This window comes from Adiantum capillus-veneris, chromosome 14 (assembly GCF_014529385.1).
Source record: "Adiantum capillus-veneris isolate H3 chromosome 14, ASM1452938v2, whole genome shotgun sequence".
Taxonomy (NCBI): Eukaryota; Viridiplantae; Streptophyta; class Polypodiopsida; order Polypodiales; family Pteridaceae; genus Adiantum; species Adiantum capillus-veneris.
Genome location: NC_140944.1, coordinates 17778620 through 17801736, shown reverse-complemented (window position 1 = coordinate 17801736; position 23117 = coordinate 17778620). Strand labels below are relative to the sequence as shown.

Genomic DNA, 23117 nt, shown 5'->3' with positions numbered 1-23117 from the left:
ATCTCTAATGGATGTGTAGCTATATACTCATGAGATACAACCATAATATGAAAACTAGCTCCATCTGGTACCAAACTGGGGGTGTAGGATATCATGCATAGGTGGGTAGGGTGTGAAGAGTCCCTGTAGTATGGTGGCAGGGTCCAAGTAGACTCGCTGTATCGCTCTCTGTCTAGCCTGCTCTTGGTGTGCTCGGATCTGGTCGATCTATCTTTGGTGTGCTCGTCAGGTCCGATATCCCACAAATCTAGGTCGTCTCCTAGATCTAACCACCTCTCCCTACTATAGAGTGACCCTCTCTGTGTGGTAGTGATAGGGGGTGCTGGAGTCGCTCGATGAAAAAAATCTGTAAGCTGGGATTGTCTATCTCCACTGGGTGACTGTAGCATCAGATCTCTATGTTTCTGAATCTCAAGAAGAAAGCGTCCAAGCTGTCTCTGGTCTCTGGACTCCATGAGCTCTTTGAGTGTAGGCTGTCCTAAAAACAAGGCAGTGTAGTGGCTCCGTATATCATGGTAGGCTCGAGAGCTGCAAACATAATACTCCTTGCTCTGCACCTCTGCTCTACATATCCTGCATATCCTGTGCTCTCTAGGGATATGAGCTACTCGCCCTACCTCAATCTCTAGTCTGTGTGAAGAGACTTGAAGCTGTCCAATGGCTACTCTAGTGTTGTGGGGCATATAAACATCCATGTATCTAGGCCTTTCGATGAAGCCATCCTCTAGAATAGTCATGAACTGATCCTTGTAGTACAACATCTTTAGTGGAAGATGCTGTCTAGGTGTGATCCATGTCTCCCTGATATATAGCTGCCAAACATCATGTTTGAGCACCTGATTCCTCTCCTCATGGGAAAGGCGAATGAGTGGTGATTCGGGGTTGTACTGAAAGGGTGGTAGCTACTGAATATCCAAACCATGGGTGTTGAACCACTGTGTCACCTGTGCATACCATGATCCACTCTCTCCAGACTCAGCTAGCTGGCGGGATGCCTCAAGTGCTCCATGTGATGTCTATCTGGGGGAAGTTGTCGCACTCGCTGGATAGAACATACTGTCTAAAAAAGAGCCTCTACTAGCATAGGTGGTGTGGCTAGCTCTGCTCTGATGATGTCATGTGGCACTGAGGGTTTCCCGTGTATCAAACGGGATAGCATAATAATATGTGGGTGCTCAACCTTGTGTCCACAGACAGAGAGAGAGAGAGAGAGAGAGAGAGAGAGAGAGAGAGAGAGAGAGAGAGAGAGAGAGAGAGAGAGAGAGAGAGAGAGAGAGAGAGAGTGATTGATGGAGACAGAGAGAGAGGGGCATTGCATGCTTGGAAGAAGAAATAGGGGCATTGTGAGCGCTCTAGGAAAGCATTCGTAGAAGGAAAAGATTTCATAGTGAATTCATTTAGTTGTTTGTGTAAAAGAACTCGTGAAACCACAGTGGTTTGTTGATACTGTTGTTTTAGAAGACTCCACATCTCATGTGTTGTTGGAGATTGCCGAACTAGTTGTAGTTGTTTGCCCCCGAGATGAAGGACGATTTCGGTGAGTGCTTCAAGGTCCTTTTTATTACAAGCATCAATGCCTGCTTAGGTGGCAGGTGGCTTTCCTGCAACTATTACACCATGGTTTGCCTCTGTTTCATCAATGACTTTCAAATTGCCTGCTTTTTCGAGAACCATTTGGAGTCGTAGACTCCATGGAAGATAGTACATCGTATCCCATAAGATAAGTGGGTGTCTGGGTATCTCGGCCTCTTCACAAGACCATTCTCAATAAGTTGGAGAAGATGCTCTCTATAGCATTAGTTACCTGCAAAGGAAATGGGAAATGGAAACGAGAGGCCCCAAATGCAACCGCAACCGAAGGGTCCTGACTCACAGAAACGCTCCCAAAACGGGGGAGTAAAAAAGGCTGATTATGGCTATTTTTGAGAGAGGGAGGGAGAGTCAAGAGAGAGCTAGTTGTATTATATATGTTCAAGTGTTAGTCTGACATATAGTTGTTTTAAAATGTACAAATACAATGAGTGACCCTGGTCGTAGTGTTAAGCTTACCATCATCAAGACTTTGCTACGGAGCACTGGACTTTTAGGAGAGGCGTTGACAGAGGATATGTCCGATTATGTGGAGATGGATGCCGTAGGTTTAGATGACGCCATCGAGATTCTTGGGAGGTTTAGTATGCCTGTACGTCCGGGAGAGGGTACGTCCTCCCAGCCACATGTAGGAGCAGAGGATCACACTAGAGCATTTAGGTAAGCTTCTGGAGTGATAAAATTGTAATGTCACTCTTCTTTTGTGTAAAGTACTCTTAATGTTGAGAGAGAAAGAGAGAGCACAGAAATAGAACCCCAAAAGTGTGTAGAATACACACATGAGATGATGTATATATAGAGGGGACCTGGGTGCCATATATAGAGAAGCCATATATTGAGTAGCTTCACATATAAGCTCAACACCCCCGCTCAAATAAGGGTCCCTAACTGTGGATGAAAAAACCCTTGGGGGATCAAGGGAAAAACCCACAGCTCTATATACACCCACCGTTATATTATACAAATCATTGAATATACAAATGTTCATGAGGAGCTACATCACTCCTTTTACAATGAATATTTTATGAGGAGCTACATCACTCCTTTTACAATGAATGTTTTATGAGGAGTTACATTACTCCTATCCTATCAAATACAATAATGAATACAAAGGTTCAATAAAGAGGTGTAAAGGCTATCGATTAGCTCGTAATCAGAAGTGTCTCCATGAATCTGCTATGTAGCTTGTCATCACTATCGTATCACCAAACATATCTTCATAAGTCACCAAGTTTGTCTTCATAAAATCAATTCTTTGATGAATCCTACATAGATCATAGACTCAAAAAAAAACATAGTCATGAAAATTATTAGCATCGTTAGTGAAATAATTTATGTTCACAATGTCATAAGAGATGGTTCGTGACGCCACTCTTTTGACGACATATATACGCACGAAAACATATGGTACATAGAGTATGAACGTAAAAGTACAAGATGCGTGATTACGTGATGCAAATGATATCTGTATATACTACATAAAACAACATTTATCAACATAGTGATCAATGAATATCATCAAAGTATTAACAAAACATCATCATTGTATCAATAAAAATGAATAAATCATCATGGTATCAACAAAAAGCATCATGATATCACCGAGAATAACCATGGTATCAACGAAACAACATCATGGCATCACCGGGAATAACCATGGTATCAACAAAACAACATCATGGTATCACCTAGAATAACCATGGTATCAACGAAACAGCATCGTGGTATCAACAAAAATCACCATGGAATTAACGAAGCATCATCATGCAATCACCGAGAATAACCATGGTATCAACGAACATCATCATGGCATCACTGAGAATAACCATGGTATCAATGAAATATCATCATGGTATCAACAAAAATCACCATTACCAAAGTACTAACAAAACATCATCATGGTATCAACAAAAATCACCATGACCAAAGTACTAACAAAACATCATCATGGTACCATCAAAACCACTATGGTATCAACGAGAAATTATCAATAAAACGACGAAACTATATCTCTAAAAGAATAATTATACGAGAATCAATGAACGAGTATATCATATAACAAAAGATCATGTACCAACAGTAGATCGATAGAATTTGGACGATCATCAACTGCTCGACTGAATCGGAACAATATGTAACTGGCTTCTGCAGCAAAGTTACGTCAGTAACAAATATATGATTGATGAAGAAAAAATATAATTGAGAAGTTTTCAATCATGAGAAAAATCAAAAGCAAAAAGTAAAATTTTGCTTTTCAAACATATTCACAGTCCGCGATACGATAACCCAAAATCGGTGCAGAATTTAGAGAAACTTTCTTCTGCAAAGTTATAGACCACATCAATTCCGATGGCTCAAGCGAATAGTTCCTCATCGATTCCGATGCCTGCAGCGACTAGTCTCTTCTGTAAAGTTGTAGACCACATCGATTCCGATCTCTCACGCGGGTAGTTTTTGCAAATCGTTTTCAATTAGCAGAAAAATCAAAACATAAAACGAAACTTGCTTTTCACGTATGTATGCAGTCCGCGAATGATAACTCAAAATCAGGGCAAAATTTGAAAAAACTTCCTTCTACAAAGTTGTAGATCACATCGATTCCGGTCCCTCATACGAGTAAATCTGCAAAATCGTTTTTAATTAGCAGAAAAATAAAAAACAAAAAGCGGAACATGCTTTTCAGGCATGTACACAGTCTGCGAACGATAACTCAAAATCGGTGAAGAATTTGAAAAAACTTCCATCTACAAAGTTGTAGAAAAAATTGATTCCGGTCTCTCTCGCGAGTAGTTTTTGTAAAACCGTTTTCAATTAGCAGAGAAATCAAAAACAAAAAGCGGAACATGCTTTTCAAGCATGTACGCAGCCCGCGAACGATAACTCAAAATCGGTAAAGAATTTGAAAAAACTTCCTTCTGCAAAGTTGTAGAACACATCGATTCCGGTCTGCAAAGTTGTAGAACACATCGATTCCGGTCCAATCGATTCCGGATTGGAGATCTCTGCATGTCATATCTAAAGCAAGTTCATATGCCATGGGAGTAAGTATTAATTAACATCAAAAAGTATGATTTATAGTTTGTTTTTTGAATTACTAATTGACTTTTTGATGCAATGTAGTGATCAGCTTGAGGATGACAAGAAATATGTCATCAACTCACTCGAGGCGGAGTATGGGACAGGATGGAGCCACAAATGGTTGCTTAAGAGAATGTGCAAGCTCATGGCTCATCGACGAAACAATACACGGTATGCATGAGAGAGAGAGAGCGAGCGAGCGAGCGAGAGAGAGAGAGAGAGAGAGAGAGAGAGAGAGAGAGAGAGAGAGAGAGAGAGAGAGAGAGAGAGAGAGAGAGAGAGAGAGAGAGAGAGAGAGAGAGAGAGAAAGCTTTATTAATGCTTCTTCTAGAGGCCGAAGTCGGCCTATGAGACAAAACCATGTACATATGTGTATCCTCTGGTAACCAAAAAGGATTAAAGTGCTCAAAAACTAAAGTAAAGTGGTACATACTGCTAAAAAAAAGGTGATACAAGGCTAGAGTAATCTCCTCAAGGGTAGGGTGAGTACATGTGCATGTAAAATGAGGGGATGGAGCTCGATCTCTAATGGATGCGTAGCTATAAGCTCAGGAGATACAACCATGATATGCAAACTAGCTCCATCCGGTACCAAACTGGGGGTGTAGGATATCATGCATAGGAGGGTAGGGTGTGAAGAGTCCTTGTAGTATGGTGGTAGGGTCGGAGTAGACTCGCTGTATCGCTCTCTGTCTGTCATGCTCATGGTGTGCCCGGATCTGGTGGATCTCCCTCTCGTGTGCTTGTCGGGTCCGATATCCCACAACTATAGGTCGTCTCCTAGCTCTAACCACCTCTTCCTGCTATAGAGTGACCCCTCTGTAGAGTGACCCCTCTATGTGTGGTAGTAATAGGGGGTGTTGGAGTCGTTCGATGAAAAAAATCTGTAAGCTGGGACTGTCTATCTCCACTAGGTGACTATAGCATCAGATCTCTGTGTCTTTGCATCGCTAGAAGAAAACATCCAAGCTGTCTCTGGTCTCTGGACTCCATGAGCTCTCTGAGTGTAGGTTGTTCTGAAAACAAGGCAGTGTAGTGGCTCTATTCTGAGAGAGACACAGAGAGAGACAAAGAGAGAGAGAGAGAGAGAGAGAGAGAGAGAGAGATCTAGTTTAAATATTTCAAACTGAGAGGTCCCAAACTCAGCCTACCTTGCAAGGATTGGCTTCTCCCCATCGGCACTACGCATCTTGGACATTTATGGGTGCGCGTAAGTCTCTGAAAGTCATTGTTTTTTGTGTTTTCCAGCGCTCTGCACTTGCTGTTTTTTTGTGGACAGCAGTGGATTTAGTGGGTCTTTTGGATGACATCGACATTTCGAAGGCTTATACACTTCTCGGAAGTGTTTTGGAGGCATCTTGGGCTGTTTTCTCGAGTTGTTTTGAGGAGGCGTCCACTTGCGGTTGTGTTTCTGTGCCTATTCAATCTTGGAGTCTTGCATCTCTCATACGTGGCGTACCTTGCCCGCTGAGGAGGACACTAATCGGAGTTTCAAATTATTCCTTACGGCTTCTCCATGTTCCCCGAGAGTGCCAAGTTGGACAGTGCTAACTGGTCCATATGGAAGACAAAGGTGCGTACTATACGTATGTACAACAAATTTTGGGATTGGCTCGAGGATGCGGCACAGACGGTTATGCCTCACCCAGCGGAGGAGGACTATACACATGGAACAGCAGACGAGTGGCAAAAGATAGACTGCAAGGTGTTTACTTTCCTTTTGCTTAACCTTTCTGATTCTATCCTTCAGGAAGTCAGAACGGAGTCACATGCCCATGGTCTTTGGAAGAGACTCTCAGATCTCTTCGTAGACAAGTCTATTGGCCGTATTATGCGATCGGAGAAGGAGCTCTACCAGTTGCAGTGTAGCCAATTCAACTCTCTCTCAGGGTTGACCCGCACGATGCAAAAGCTATGGGATGATTTGGTTTCGATCTGAGGCGAGATGACCTCTACTCGGATGGCGCAACAACTCCTATTCAAACTTCTAGACAGGTTCGACTCTTTCTACCAGTGTCTCATTCAGTCAAGGTGTACCACGCAACCCACTTGGGAGGAGGCTCTTTCCCAGCTCATGCAGATTGAGAGCCAAGCCGAGTTTTGTGCCGGAGGTAAAGGTGAGTGTTGGAGTCTCTTTGATTGCCTCACAGGACCCTGCCTTGACCTATTCACAGTCCGGTGCTTGGATTGTGGATAGTGGTGGGACCACTCACATGACTCCCATGCGGGAGTGGTTCAGTTCGGTTACCTCTTCATCAGATCAGTACATTACCTTGGGTGATTATCACTCGATTCCAGGCTGGGATTGGGAGGATTCCTATCTTCCGCTCTTCAGTAGACCCCAAGTATAGTGCGGTTGATGCGCTTTTCGTCCCCGACTTAGCCTTCAACCTTCTCTCGGTTTCCTCCTTGGACACCTTGGGAGCTTTTGTCACTTTTGGGGATGGTAAGGTGATTATTACAGATGGTGCTACAGGTCCAATTCTTGCTAGAGGGGAGCGTGATGGCTGGTTATTCAACCTCAAGGCTCTACTCTCACAGGGCGCGGTTTCATCTACACTTTGGTATGCTAGGTTTGGCCACCTTAGCTATGCGATGTTAAAGCACGTGGCTAGGCATTTCTTGGTGGAGGGGCTTCCATCAATTCGCTCTACATCGACGATCTGCAGGGCTTGCCAAAGACAACAGCAAGCATCCAAGCTTTTGAAAGAGAAGCTTACTACAGAGCCAGTCCTTATTTTGCCGGACTCGAGAAAGTCTTTTCAGGGGCAGTGTGATGCATGTGGCAGTAGTATTGGTGTTGCGCTTATGCAAGATGGACATGTTATTGCCTATGAGAGCAGGGTATTGAGAGGGCCAAAGCAGCTTATGCAAATTTATGCGAAGGAGTTGCTTGCCGTTATCCATGCTCTAGAGTCATGGAAGCACTATCTTCTTGGAGCGGATTTTACTATGCAGACTGATCATCAGTCATTGCGATATTTTCTCACTTAGGCGAAGCTTTGTGAGAAGCATTTGTCATGGGCCAACTTCTTGTCTATGTTTCATTTTCAGCTTGTCATGTTGTGGGCAAGGAGAACATGGTAGAAAATACCTTGTCTAGGCGCCCACATGTAGCGACCGAGTTGGATGAGATGCAAGATCATTACAATACAGATGCGGATTTTGTTGAGCCCTATGACGCTCTTGTTCATGGCGAACATCTTGATTCCTTTTCTGATGTTTCATGGAAAGCTTTGCGTTTATCGACTTCTTCGACAGAAGGTTATGATAGAGAGTCATGCACCACCCTATTGACCTGTATTGACCAATTTTTGGCAGCATAACAACTCGAAACTGGTCCCAAACAAGTTCCCAACCAAGAACTCACTTGCTTCGACAAAAACCCTCTAATTCCAACTCAAGAAGAGCAATTACAGCTCTCTAGAATTGGTTTTTCACCTGTTTCCAACCCCAATGCTTCCCAAAAGTGTACTCTCACAATTGGGCACTGTTTCCAATGTTCCAAGCATCCATACGACTGCAAAACAATCCAAAAATGGTAATTTTAGGCTGCTGTATTTTCTGGTTATGGCCTGTTTTTGACCTGTTTTCACCTCTCTAGTGTCCCTGTACTGTTCTCTATACCTTGGGCCATGTGCCCCTTGATTCTCGCATGATTTCGAGCACAAAACAGCCCCCAAATAGCTCAAAAGCAACAACCAAACAATGCTAATTTTTGTACCTGTTTGGCGAGGTAATTAACTTCACCTGTTTCTATATAGGGAGGCTCTTGCCTCAGCAACAGAGCATCAAAAATCACAAGATTATACATGATCAATCTGATGAGCCAGTCAAAAAGCTCAAGAGAAGCATAGATGCCGATTGCACTTCAGAGAAGGTGATTCGGTTTTGCTTCGATTTGAGAAGGCGAGCGTGCCTCGTGGAAGATTCATAATGCTTTCCATGTGAGTCTTCTTCGACAGTTCATGGGAGAATTGTAGGAATCAACCCGAGTACAGTCCACAACCCGAGGTTGATGAGCTCGACAAAGTATTACACTCTGAGCAGATTCTAGCCCACAAGGAAAGGCGCCAAGGAGGTAGACTAGTCCATTGTCGTACGTCCAGGTGGAGATATTAATTTAAAAGATTGATCAAAGCCGTTATCTGTCTCTTTGACATATATTCCAAATGTGGTGCACTCAAGAAAGCACGTAAAATTCTTGAGGAGTGTGCTTTTGAACGTTGTCTCTTGGAATCCATTAAAGCATAGACTCGAAGTGAACGGAGGAGGCTGACTTGGTAGATACGCATATGATTTTAGAACTCTACCTAGTTTTGTGGGAGGAATACCATCACATGATGGCACTTTGGGAGCAGGCCAAGAGCATGGTGGATACATTGGAGGGACGAGGACTTTTGCTGCTCCAATCCCCGACGACCTTACTCCTGTGGGACCAGCAAAAGATTACAAGGAAGGTGGCCAGTCAGTCAAGTTTAATACTTTCCATGGTGGGATGGATGAGGTAAAGGCCTTAGCCTTTATCCACTAGTTCAACAACGCCTTTAATGGTGAGAATTTTGCAGAGGCTTCCAAACTTCGCAAAGTCGCTACTTTTCTGAAGGACGATACGCAGTCATGGTGGAATGGCCTTATGAACAACCGCATTCAGCCGAGGACTTGGGTGGATTTCAAGAGAACATTTGCAGCTATCTTTATGACTGTGGCTTTTGAAGCAGATGTGATAGCAACTTGGAGTACACTTTCATATCTTGGTTGCTCGACTATGGAATAATACATATCAAAGTTTTGGAAGGCACAGTTGCCGATGACTTCGTTTCGGAATGTTACTCTTAAGTCCTGAGCAAGTTGAGTGATTTGTTATAGGATTGCCAAAGATACTCGGGAATCATTGTATCAAGTTCCGGGTTCGCACTATACATCAGCTAACATTGGTTGACAGGCTTTCTCTATGTATACCAAGACAGCCCAGACTATGGCTGATCTTGATGAACCAGAACCAGAACCAGAGATCGTCTTCGAGTAGATCCCGTCCATCTTCTACCAAACCATTAAAATGTATGGCTTGCTTTCTGTTTCATAGATGATGATCTTCAGGTAAAAATCGTCTATGTCGAAGATATATATTTTTGTTGAGATTTTTGCTATAAATCGATTTTAACCAATCACCACAAACAGGACAAGCTTTATAGCCCTTCGTACATATCCCTACATGAGAAAAATAATGAAGGTGATTAGCGCATTAAATATCCTAGCATATGAGATAATTTATATATAAAAGCGCATTTACCTGAGCAAAATCCATATCCTGGAAAATTGTGGATAGTCCATGCTAAAATTCCACGAAAAGTAAATTTTCTCTGATCAATGCTTCTAGACATATCAACGACATCAATCCCTCTCCACAATTCTTGAAGATCATCGATAAGAGGAGCTAAATAAACATTCAAGTCTTTAACTTGTCGTTTTCCGGGAATCAAGAGTGAGAGCATTAAATGTTCTTTCTTGATGCTGAGATATGGGGGTAGGTTATAATTGATAACTACCACCGGCCATGTAGACCATTTACTTGATTTCATAGAAAATGGATTCACACCACCCAATGCTACACCCATCTTTAAATTGCGTGGTTCTTTTGTAAATTCTGGCCATAGCGTTTCAATATGCTCAAATGTAGGACTATCCATTGGAATTCGCATTACTCCATCTTTGCTCTTGTGCTCTGCTCCCCATATCATAAGCTTAGGTAGTTCGGGACTTTGAAACATATGTTTTATACGTGGAGCGAGGGGAAAATGTCTCAACACCTTTCTAAGGACCTTACCTTTCTTCTGTTTATAACGAGACGTTTGACATTTTGGACACGACATATTGTCCTTGTACTCACCTCTGTATAAAATGCAATCATTGGGACATGCATGTATAGAAGAATAGTCAAGTCCAAGACTACTTATCCTTCTTTTCACCTCATCATGTGATGTAGGAAGGATATTGCTTGTCGGCAAGAACTTCTGAGAGAGTAGTCTGCAAGTTGAACAAAAACTATGATCAATAAAAATCACAAAAGTTTAGAATTCTAACAAAAAAATATGTTGTATTCGTACATACTTCAATAGTGCTGAAGTAGATATATTACTCCATCCAAAACGATTCTTAAGATTAAGTATAAGTAAGCTTGCACTTAGTCGTGTTAGCTGGCTTCCTGTGTAGATATGCTTTAGAGCTTCTTCTCGAAGATATTTCTCATTTTTATGAATATTTGTACTATCATTTTGATACCAATCCTCAATAAAATCAGCCATGCCATCGTCATTATCAAAGATATCAGCCCATCCATTAAAATCCTTTGAATATTTTTCTTTAAGTCTTGCATACGTGTGAGGATCACTTCTGCGTAGGATCCTCATGCACTCTATAGACATGTGAGATACGTCATGTGGATTTTGGTTTGCGACATTATCAATGTCATAATCCGGAATCTGCATAGGCAAATAAGATTGTATCATTAGCATGTTTAGACAGGCACACACATATAAGTAGCACTTTTCCTTATAATTGAAATTGCACTTTGTTACACATGTACAAACATTAAAATAACAGACAAGACGATCATCACAATAAATCCGAGATAAAAGAAACAAGATGTAAATTAAAGTGTAAAATTAGGATATAAGAGTCCAAAATAACATTAATAATTTGTATACAATGAAGTTTTTAATCATAATTCGTTAAGGGTGCTCGCGGAGGTCTACGCCATCCATAGTTTACTAACAATTCATCACCAGCCAGTAATGGTCTGATAGCATTGACAACAATATATCGTGGTACAACCCTACTCATATGTCCTGGTTCATGACTATTCTCACCCTCCACAAATGTGCAATTGGTTCTTGCACTCATCCCTCGACTACTGTTGATTAAACCTGCTATGTTTCCTTGAGAGTAAGGTCTTCCATCAACATAGAGTCTTTGTCCTTCTGCATGTATAATCCCTCTATCAGAAAGAGAGGCTGCATTGAGACATAAACCATATGTGCTCATGCTCTGGATGTAACGAGCAAGCCGATGCCATGGACCCCATCCATATATAGGTCAACAAAAAGACATAAGGGTGACCTCTGAATGAGGGGGAACATGCAAATCCTGTGCAATAAAGAGACCTCGTCCTGCTCCACTGATGGTGGACGGAGCAATCATGTAGCGATTGCCCCAAAAGCTAAAAACAACTCCATCTAAAGGAAGTGATCCTCCCTGCCATCCTCCGTATCGCCTTCGATCGTACGTCTGTACTAGAGCTTGCAATGAGTAGGCAAGAGGTGATCTCCACTCGTCTCAGCGTCCAAATCAAGAGGTAGAGGCTGCCGAGAAACCTCGAGCTGCAACTGATAAATGACTTATCCGTGTCGTGTGCGAGGGACATGCGCACCACTAATAGTGAAGTCATCCTCCTCATCAGGTGAAGGAACCTACATATATAATAGGTTCTATTACATATCAATTTTTTGTTAATAAAATTTCAATATGAAAATAAGAGAGATCAGTCACATACCATAGGTCGATGTCGCTCCTCAGGAGGTGGTGCTCGCTCAAAAGTACCATAAGTCATTTGATGTGAAAAACACTCCCGTCTAGGTCTCCGATATGTGCCACAACAACGAGTGCACAAACATATAATAGACTCTTCGTAGTACAAATCATCATAAACGGGTTCATTTGCATCCCGATCACGAGTAGTTGGGGGTGGCGGTGTACCCTCTGACCGATCCGAATCTAATTTGCATTTAACATAAAAACAAGAGACATTTATCAAATGAACAAAATAAGAACTCAATAAAAGTAACATAATGTTGAAATCTAACAAGTCTTACAGTATACTCTAATGCTTATTCTAATGAAAAAATAAGCAGACGCTACTGTTTGGTGGAGACAAACAAGAGAAAGGCGTCTATTTGCATGGAGACATGCAGAACTACCGCAAGGAGATGAGCTTACGTATCACTTTTCCTTAGTAGAAGGTGTGTGTTTTTGCCAACATATACTAGAATTATTAGAAACTTATCTATTATACGATTCTCTAATGTATGTTATTTTATATAATCAAATCTACATAGGAGGCAGCACGAAAGAGAGTGGCTAGTGGTCACACATCTAGACTAGGCCAGATGGGACGAAACGGATTCGTGGCCACATTTGTGAGTATAGACCCTTCAAATTTGAACTTTCAAAGCTAATATTAGCGAATGAATTTTACAACAAGTCTTTGGTTATGTCTTATTGCAGACCAAAGACTATGGTTGTCCACCAACGATGCAGGAGATAGAGTACGCTACGTACTACGGCTACCGGGCTTTGTGCACGACACTTTCTGACAGGCCAGATCCACTTGTGAGTATGATTGTTTATTTTGTACTTTGTTTTCATGCACATTGTAATATGTTGCTATTTGATTTCACTACTAATACAGGAGCAACATGGCGAGGCGGATCCAGCAGAGGTGGCTCGACAGGAGGCAGAGGAGCGACGCCGAGAGGCTGAGAGGAGCGGCGATCCGGTCAGTGATGACAGACCTAGGGACGTGGTTTGAGATATCCACAGTCGTAGTGCCACGGGTGATGCTGATGGAGATGACACTGTTGGTCACCACACGGATGCTAGTGATTGTTCTGGTAGTGAGCACGGCTCATATAGTGATAGAGACTAGGGATTTGTTTGTTGTATATTTGAGGATGGAGATTAGACTTGTTTTCTATATGTGGCTGATGAGAGTAGATATTTGTTTTATATATGCACTGATGAGACACATTCTGTATATGTGCTGATGAAACTCGTTTTGTATATGAGCTGATGGAGATGAGACACTTGTTCTATATGTAAAAACCACGAGAGTGGATATTTTTTTGGATCCCTAACTCAATTAAATCTTGTTGCTTGAACCCAATCTTGATTTTTTTGTCGTGCAAAATCTCTTGAAAATTTTAAGCCCTATACAAGCACATTGAAACCAAGGTTCTAGGTGCCCCAACTGTGTCCATACCATGTCTTTTAACAATTCTAGTTGATCTACGTGCAAAGTTTGAGGATTTTAATGTGTTTGTCTCAAAATGTCAATATCAAACTTTTGTCATTATTTTCTACAAGGTCTATTCATTTTTATTTTAGCTTGTAAAGTCAATGTTTTGAAAACATCAACCGTAGTCTTACAAGGGTCCACTTGATGAGTGTAATTCTTGACCATGATAGCTTCCAAAATGCAAGATTATATTTTTAAAAGATCTCCTAGTTGATATGTTTGATCACATTAAGAGGGTTTTTTTAAATGCATTGTCTAATGCAAGTAGCATTTAATATAATTTTTTCAAAAAGGGACACCTAAGTGTCCTGTTTTGGTACCAAACTAGTGTTGAAACGTAGTTTATTTGTTTTTACATTAAGAAAAACAAAATGTGGCTGGTCGATGAGTCATTTTTCAAGTTTACAAATATTTTTCTATGTCACACTCTAATATTAACAAGCTTTTGATTTCCATAGCTTCTGCACAGATATGAGAATATACGATACTTATCAGATTCTATGTATCATGTACAAAGTCAGGTACCAAGTACAAAGTACCAAAGTATCGGGTCTGAACTATGAGGTATCAAATTCTACGTACCAAATCAGAATATATGCTACGTACCAAGTACCAGATATCAGAACATACGTGGCGCATCAAATTCTATGTACCATGTACCAAACCACAAAGTACCAAGTACCAAATCTAACACTAAAATGTTTTCTTTGTTTTTTTGTTAATTTATTGATCCATGTACTTCAAAAGTGCACCAAAAATTAGCACCGTAGTTTATTCGTTTTTACATTAAGAAAACCAAAACGTGGCTGGTCGATGGGTCATTTTTTAAGTTTACGAATATTTTTCTATGTCACACTCTAATATTAACAAGCTTTTGATTTCCATAGTTTCTGCACAGATTTGAGAAAATACGATACTTATCAGATTCTACGTATCACATACAAAGTCGAGTACTAAGTACAAAGTACCAAAGTATCGAGTTTGAACTATCAGGTATCAAATTATACGTACCAAATCATAATACATATTACGTACCAAGTACCAGGAGTCAGAACATACGCGGCGCATCAAATTCTATGTACCATGTACCAAACCACCAAGTACCAAGTACTAAATCTAACACTAAAAAGTTTTCTTTGTTTTTTTGTTAATTTATTGATCAATGCACCGTGTGGCCAAGGGATACAACTCGCTGAGAGCTCACAACCTTCGTCGATTGGCGAGCTCCATAGTATGCAAACGTGTCCATCCGCGAGGGGGGTGCTTCTACAAGCCCTAATAGATGTCCATCTTTTTTAAGTCCAGAAGCGTTGTTTTTATGTTATGATCTATTTTTAACATGCTTATGATTCTCTAGTTTCTTCATAAGTGTTGGATTCTACGCTACGCATTCTAATATCCAAATCTAGTCGAGCATCAAATAACAAAGAAACAAGAGTGGGATATGTGTGTTTACCAGAATTCATCCTTGCCGTTGAAGTAGTTATCTGAAATTCCTTGCGCACTGATTCAATCAACTTTCGCAAATAATAAAAACTCCGTAAGCAATCACGAATGCAAGAAAGCGAGCGTGTGTATGTATGTGTATGTCAAAGAGAGAGAGAGAGAGAGAGAGAGAGAGAGAGAGAGAGAGAGCACTACTAGCTAAACAAGAAGAGACAGAGAGAGAGAGAGAGATAGAGAGAGCACTACTAGCTAAACAAACAAAAAAAGAGAGAGAGAAAGCTGGAGATAGATAGAGAGCAGGCTAAGATAGCAGCGCGAGCTGTTACAAGCTCGCGGCTATAAAAAATGGTCATTTTTTATAATTACAAAAGAGCAGGCACGGCACAAATCATCATTATTAATTCATCATTATAATTACAAAAGAGCAGGCACGGCACAAATCATCATTATTATAATTACAAAAGAGCAGGCACGGCACAAATCATCATTATAATTACAAAAGAGCAGGCACGGCACAAATCATCATTATTAATTCATTATAATTACAAAAGAGCAGGCACGGCACAAATCATCATTATTAATTTCAAAAGAGCAGGCAAGGCACAAATCATCATTATAATTACAAAAGAGCAGGCACGGCACAAATCATCATTATTAATTCATTATAATTACAAAAGAGCAGGCACGGCACAAATCATCATTGTGAGAATTTGTCCAAAACTTCTTGTGTTTTAACATAACTAAACTCAAAATGTATACAAAAGGGCACGAGGGCGCAGTGACCGAACCACTGTTTAATTCGCCAAGGCAGAGATGCAAATTAAAGAATACTCAATAATTAAAACTTCGGCCGCATGCAGGCATAGAAAATACATTAAAAATCCAAAAGAGCAGGCACAGGCGTTCAGGCACAAATCATCATTATTAATTCATTACAATTACAATATCATTAATCGTGGGGACATTAAAGCATGAATCATGACGATTCTGATGAGTTCGTCTTCTACAAAATTTTAGGGTTTTTGAAAATTACCATCACAACTTCAGGTCCTTCATCATCCTGACGCTTGGAGAAGGGACTCCTTATCGAAAGGTGGCACAGGGACGTGCATGATACCCAATTCAGAGATGGCCTTGCGTGGGGTATATTATAAGGGTTTTTCAAGGAGAAGCGCCTTCTCATGCTGGCCTGTAATTGAAAGCCAAGTTTCTTTGTAAGCAGCGCGGCCGACAACGTGTTGCTGGGGGCCTTGCATGTCAACAAGCTGCATCTGCATGGAACAAGCAGCACTTGGTACCTGAAAACAAGCAGCGGCGGCAGACAGGTAGTACTGCTCATTGCCGCCATTAAAGGGCGGGTTTGCGGCAGAGAGAGCGCAGCTGATCATGGGGAAAGCAGGCGCTAGAGGAAGAGCAGTGTAGGAGCTACATTCGGCATGCTTCTGTTGTGGCGCCACCTTGCAGCTTCTGTGGTCCACTTGCTCTTCTTCTTCTGCTGCATAGAATCGCTTCATCTTGTCGAGTTACGAGGCTCTTGATCACAAGAACTTCATGACCAATTTCTAGTTGGAAAAGAGACCATTATTCCCATAAAGATTACCAGATTCAACTGTAAATTGAAAGAGGTATTCCCTTTTCCAATTGAGAAATGTGTAGCATCTGAATTTCCATGTTGAAAAGTTTTCCATGATGTAAAATACTTCTAGGTATTTTTACCATAAAGAAATCAAGACTTTTCTTCATGCACGTGGTAATCTAATTTTCCTAACATGGAAAAATTAAACACTTCACCCCCAACTTGAAAAGTTTTCCACTTGGGATATTACAATTACCAATTGGGATATTAGAACTTCTACATGGGAAACTCTTTTTCCCATTTGGAAATGCTGGACAGTGAAACCATATAAAAAATAATTAAAGCTAGAGTCAAAATTAAGTTTCCAGTAGATAGTTCACATTTTCACCCACAAAGCATTCAAAATAAAGCAACCATGACATTACTTTTAAAGCCACATTTACACCTCATCCCTTAGGCAGTATCCCATGGCCTCATATACCTGCGTTTATCAATATATGTATAATAACACAATGAATGATTCTTCTCTTTCACCCATTATCAAAACTTTCTCTATTTCAAGCAAAACATAAATATGAGCACATGTAGAATGAAGAGACAAAAGGGCAAAAGGGTGGAGAATTTGGCAAAGCTTCATTTTTAATTTGATTAAAAATACAGAGGGCGATTAAATAGAAGCTTTAGTGGTAGCAATCCACTCCACATAAGATCTCAAGAGATCTTCTTGCTTTGATTTGCTAGTGCAATGTTTGAAATGTGACTTGTGAATGCTCTTCAGGTCTCTTACAGTTGGCCAAAGTTGGCCATACATATCATCTACATCATCTAGGTTCAACGCGTCCATTGCGATTGCCTCCATGCGGTCATTGCACAAGACCTCCTCCACAACCTTAAGAATTTAACAAACCAAAAATTAGTAACTTAAAGAAATGCTAGTTTACAATCACGAAGTAATATCATGTGGAGGTTTTACATTTCCTTAATCTCACCTCTTCATCATAGTTATCGTTGAACCTTTGGAGCTTTTTAACAATTCGACACAACCTTGTTGCTATAGGCATCTACACAAGAAAACCATTAATCAAAATTAGTCGTCCTTAAGAATGTCCAAACATTCACAAAATCAAATTACTAAATTTTCCACTCACTATGGGGTTATTCTCGTTGGCCATATACGGTGAGATTTTATTGGAGAGATCACAAAGAGCCTACATATGGTCAAGAAAATTGATAAACTACCGTGCTCATAGCAACATTTGAGTTAATCACAGAGCGTACCTTCCTTCCACTAAGAGTTGGCACCTTCTTTTTCTTTTTAAGAGGCTCCTTGTTAGAGGTGTTCTAAGAGACGAAACTCTCATTAAGTACATGGCATGGACATAAGGATATTATATAAATTTAAAGCTAGTTTAAATCATAGTGGCAATGATTACCATCACTGAAGACAGGCTTGCAAACTTTTTTGTCGGCTTCTTGGTATTGTTTTCTTTATCCTATGAATCAAAGTTATAATTTAACAAAGAGCACACACAAACCAAGTAAGAATAGTTTTTTTATCTGTTTTTTTTAGTGTGTGTTTGGGGGGGGGGGGGAAGAGGGAGAGAGAGAGAGAGGTGGGACACGGGGGAAGAAAGGAGTGAAGCAATTTTCTTACACCTCAGGTCTTACTTACAAAACTATTAAATCCTATGTCATCGATCATTTGTTGACAACATTTATCCCTCGGCTTTGAATGTTCGTTACCACCCAAGCATTGCATGTTGAGATCCTCCCTTGTTTCATTAGACTCTGGCGAGCCGCTTGAATGAGATAGAATAAATATGTTTTCCAACAACAAACAATCAATTACTAATATACATGAATCAAAATTCAGCCTTTTAAAGAATGATAAGTGCTAGATTGTTTTCAACTAAAAATAAGTCATTTGAAGGGGGGGGGAGAGAGAGAGAGAGAGAGAGAGAGAGGCAGAGAGAGTGTCTAACTTTTGCTCCTATCCGCTTGTCTTGTAAACTGGTCCCACCTTGCTACACAAAGTCCTCAAGACTTACATTATAGTCAAAATCATTTTGGATCTCATTAGAAATGGAGCCGCTAACAATTGTGCTTCTATTCAACTACTCTACATCTTTTGAAAATGGCCTAGACATATCCTAAAAATGAAATAAAATCCATCAGGTTTCTCATAAATCACAAAAGAGCTAGTGTTGTGTAAGGTTAGTGCTCTAGTGTAGAGAGAGGACACATACCAAAGCAAAAGAAAAGAGATACTAAATGGAGAAAAAAACTTGAGCTAATCTACTTGATGTTAAAAAACACAAAGACATGATGAGTGTCTTTTCCTATTTTATCATTTTTCCATTTTGCATGAATGACCTTTACATTTACACAACAAAACATGACTTACATAAAGCATGGACTTACATTAATTTTGACAAACACAAAGACACGATGGCTATCTTTTCCTATTTTATCATTTTTCCATTTTGAATGAATGACCTTTACATTTACACAACAAAACATGACTTACATAAAGCATGGACTTACATTTTGACAGAGACTAGAAATATTTTACTATACCACTAGCATTAAAAAAGAATTACAGAAATGAATAATGGTAGAGTGTACTAATTTGTGAGCAAACTAACATCTAGCTTTGACATTGTTCACTTACTCCATTTCCTTAGGACTTTCAATAAGCATTTTTAGAGTGCACACATGGAGTTAAGAGTTAATACACACACACACACTGTCACACATTTATATACAAAGTACAAAAATGTGATTTGACTTACAGTAAAGCCATTTTCCATATCAATTGAGTTTTTCTTATTTTTGTAAGAAGGATGTATCACGCTAAACTCTTCAATGAGCCCTTTAGTTGAGTGATGTTCCCATGAGACACTCACGATGTTTGTAATAGACAATTCCTTCACCAATAACAATAGAACACTGTAAGAGTGAGAGATAGTGTACACAAGAAAATCTAGAGAAACAAACTAAGTTTTTAAACATGCTAGAATCATGAGCTCTTTAAAACTTACATGTAGAGCTTGATTATTGTGGCAATCTTTAGAGGACTCCAAGAAACCTTTATTGACGCAAGGATGTAGGACTTCGTAGCTTGCTTGTAATTCTCCCTGCAACCATGCCTCCTAAACAGAATCCATGCATAACTATTTCAAGATGACGTACATACATTTAAAGAATTGAATTCACTTTTTTTAATCAAATCACCTCATCACTATCGTCGAGGGCTATGACGCCTTGGACGAGACCCGTGTAGAATGCACCTCGAGGAGGCTCCTCTTTGAGCAATGTTGTCGACCCAATATTCCCACGAGGGGAAATTTGTGAGGCCTCAATAGTAGGGATGTCATCCATGAGTGACTCATTCTAAAATGAACAATAATTATATAGTGAAATTAGATCAAGAAGCAACCAATACAAGCAATACTAACAAGAAGTAATGAAACTATATACATACATGTAATACCGTTTGCGATTCGGTGTGGTTCGAACCAAGACTTTGATAAATATTGTTGCCTTGTGCGTAAAATCTACGCCTCTTTACATCCACCACTCCCTTTCCACACTTTCTGATGTAGTTCCTATGCTCCAAGACCTTCATATACACATCTTCGACTCGCCATGGCAATAGTCCAAGTTTTCCAAAGTCGAGAGGTGGAATGTGCTTCATATTTTCTTTAATGAATTCGAGAATTTGATTAGACTTTTCTCGACTATTACGGAGATTGATGGATGAAAAATCCTCTTTGTCTTGCCCGCAAAAACCCATTTCGAACAACTCTCTAATATTCACCATGCCCTTGTTGAAGGACGCCCATGCCTCACGGTAATATTTTATAAGAAAGGATTTTCCAACAGTGGAATACATTTCCTTTACCTTCCTAGGATAGAATATCCTATCGTATGTTATTGGACGTGCACCGTTAAGAGGGATTACTACATGACTTGAAATAGAGTCACTTACAAGATCTGGCAAAGTAGTTTTTTCTTGAGGTTGAAGATTGTATTCTAGAGCTTCACTTTGTGAGGTCATGGTCACATTCTGTGAAGTATGAAAGCTTGGTAATGTTATATTCTTTGGAACAAAAGTGGAACCACCTTCTAATACCCTCTTTGACCAACCTACCAAAGCATACCTATGGGCCACTGACTTTATGCCTATTTCATTCCAACCTTCAATAGTAAGGTATAAGAGAAGCTTACCATTGATACAATTGAAAAAAATAGGCTCTATGTACTGGGATGTACCACAGAATCTTTCTACAAAATCAACCACTACTGGTGTGTCCCATGTCATCACCTTATTAAGCTCAAAGTTCAAATCTGGAAAGCTGGAAGCAAAATTAAAAGAATCTCAATCAAAGTAAGAACTTACGTTCAAGGAAATATGAGCCGAAATCAACACTCGAGCAAATGCATGCCTGGCATAGCGTGTTTCAGAAGCCATCGTTTCCTTGAACCACTGTAGAGAGCTTGTAATACGGGAACTGCTGCAGAGAGCTCCTAATACAACTTGCTCGCTGAACCACTGGAGAGAGCTTCAACTTGCTGGCTGAACCACTGCAGAGAGCTTGTAATGCGAGACCTCAAGTGAGAGAATGTAGCCACCCCATGGGAGGTATGAAGGTGAAGTTGAGGGTGGCTGAGTCAATGAAGAGATGCAAATTCGTGCTCAATAAAGCTCAACAGGCTTTCAAGCTGAACCTCTTACATGGGGAATATACAGAGGAGGAGCAGAATGTTCAAGCTGCATGGGCGCACTCATATGCAAATACGCAGGGGCTATTGAATTGAGAGAGAGAGAGAGAGAGAGAGAGAGAGAGAGAGAGAGAGAGAGAGACGCAGGTGCAGGCGGGAGATTAGCATGAGCACCAAATAAACCAGTAAGTGTGTGTGTGTTTTGGGGGGGGGGGGGGGGGGGGGGGAGGGGGAATTAGGCGGTAATCATCCAGATTCCAACTATGTACTTGACCATGTTCGTGTGTGTGTGTGTGTGTGTGTGCGTGCGCGGCTTGGTGGGGCCGTGGGAATCGTCAGTGGCTGCATTACATCGTTACACGCAGTCTGGATTGGGAATCCTAAATCCTAAATATGGTATAAGCTTAAAGAGCTCTCCAGAGGAGTCCAAACTCCAGTGGTGCCGCCTGCGCACAGCCGCAGCTGAGAGATCTAGACCTAGCTTTCCGTGCAGCAGCAGCTTAGAGAGAGAAACTGAAGAAGCAGAAGAAGAGAATATTTGTGTGCCGCAGCTGTGAGAGAGAGAGAGAGAGAGAGAGAGAGAGAGAGAGTGCTGGCCATATGGGCGGGACAAGGTGAGTAGTGGGACCTGGGTCTGTTCATGGCAGCAACGCACAACCAACATTGATAGAAGCATGATGTCGGTGGCAGCTAACACCATGTGGAGACAGAGCAGAGTTCGGGAAAAATCATTTTTCAAACCATACAAAATTCCTTTCCTTGAGTTTTCCTAAAGGAAATTTAAAAAATAAGGGGTATTTTTTTGGGTTTTTACACTATTTATCTCTATTTTGGGGCGGAATTTTTCCTTTTCCCCTTGTACTCAACTGGCCTTTTTGAAAATTGGAAACGGCACGATATTAAGCTGAAACACATTTTTCCCGAACACTAAGATAGAGGGAAAAAGAGTGAGGATTTGAGGTGCGCACTGGAGTTTGCCACCTGCGCACAGCCGCACCATGGAGACTTGAGAGAGACCTGCTTCTTGTGATACAGTTGCTTTTTGACAATTTGTCCCTTGATTGGTGGGGTGGCCCACAATAGCGAGCTGGGGGGAGGACAATTTTCAACTTTCAGGGGCAGTTTTTCCCGCCCTTGATTCCTATTTGTTGATCTGTCTGGCTGTTGAGTCTCAATAGAGTCCAACCAGTATTCGGGAAAAAATCATTTTTCCACAATGCATATCCCCCCTGACCGCCAAATTAAAATATCCCAACGCACCAATATGCCTACAGCACACATTAAATTGAGTTTTCTAACCTTCAAATTGACGTTTTCCAACCTCAATAAAAAAGTAAATTGAGGCTTTTTAATCTTCAATTTTAAAATTTAGAGAAAAACCTCAAAATTTCTAATGTTTTATGCATAATTACACTCAACCTAGGTATTTTCATAGGACTACCCTCCTACCCCGCTCACATGCACCTGACTTGAAATTGGAGTGCTCGAAATTGCAACCCTTCCCATCCTTCCTCAGATATCCCAAGCTACAACTCAAAATAAGGAGACAGGTTACTTTCCGACTATGCACTACATAGCCAACATGCACCAGCTAGTGGGGATGCTCATTCGAAGAGATCCTTGCTAGAA

At 40.7% G+C, this 23117-nt stretch overlaps 1 protein-coding gene and 4 pseudogenes across 1 annotated transcript; 2 read left to right on the top strand and 3 right to left on the bottom strand.

The window, feature by feature from the left end:
• Nucleotides 1–5868: 5868 nt before the first annotated feature.
• On the top strand, nt 5869–6396 carry LOC147442018 (uncharacterized; annotated as a pseudogene).
• Nucleotides 6397–11385: 4989 nt separating this feature from the next.
• LOC147442017 (uncharacterized) lies at nt 11386–11868 on the bottom strand (annotated as a pseudogene).
• A 764-nt stretch (nt 11869–12632) lies between these two features.
• On the top strand, nt 12633–13372 carry LOC147442016 (uncharacterized; annotated as a pseudogene).
• Nucleotides 13373–16050: 2678 nt separating this feature from the next.
• On the bottom strand, nt 16051–16814 carry LOC147442015 (uncharacterized; annotated as a pseudogene).
• Nucleotides 16815–17430: 616 nt separating this feature from the next.
• LOC147442014 (uncharacterized) lies at nt 17431–20823 on the bottom strand. Its single transcript, XM_086529322.1, has 8 exons — nt 20257–20823; nt 19998–20150; nt 19805–19915; nt 19556–19690; nt 18197–18256; nt 18042–18104; nt 17753–17824; nt 17431–17652 (listed from the first exon to the last, which is right to left on the bottom strand). The coding sequence occupies exons 1-8, from the start codon at nt 20821–20823 to the stop codon at nt 17431–17433; spliced, it is 1383 nt and encodes a 460-aa protein (XP_086385448.1).
• Nucleotides 20824–23117: the final 2294 nt, after the last annotated feature.

Coding starts and splice junctions, on each gene's coding strand:
- LOC147442014 (XM_086529322.1), bottom strand. CDS start 20,823: ATGACCTCACAAAGTGAAGCTCTAGAATACAATCTTCAACCTCAAGAA. Junction 19,691..19,804: donor ACAATAATCAAGCTCTACAT/GTAAGTTTTAAA, acceptor TTATTGGTGAAG/GAATTGTCTATTACAAACAT. Junction 17,825..18,041: donor CAACTCTTAGTGGAAGGAAG/GTACGCTCTGTG, acceptor TTTCTTGTGTAG/ATGCCTATAGCAACAAGGTT.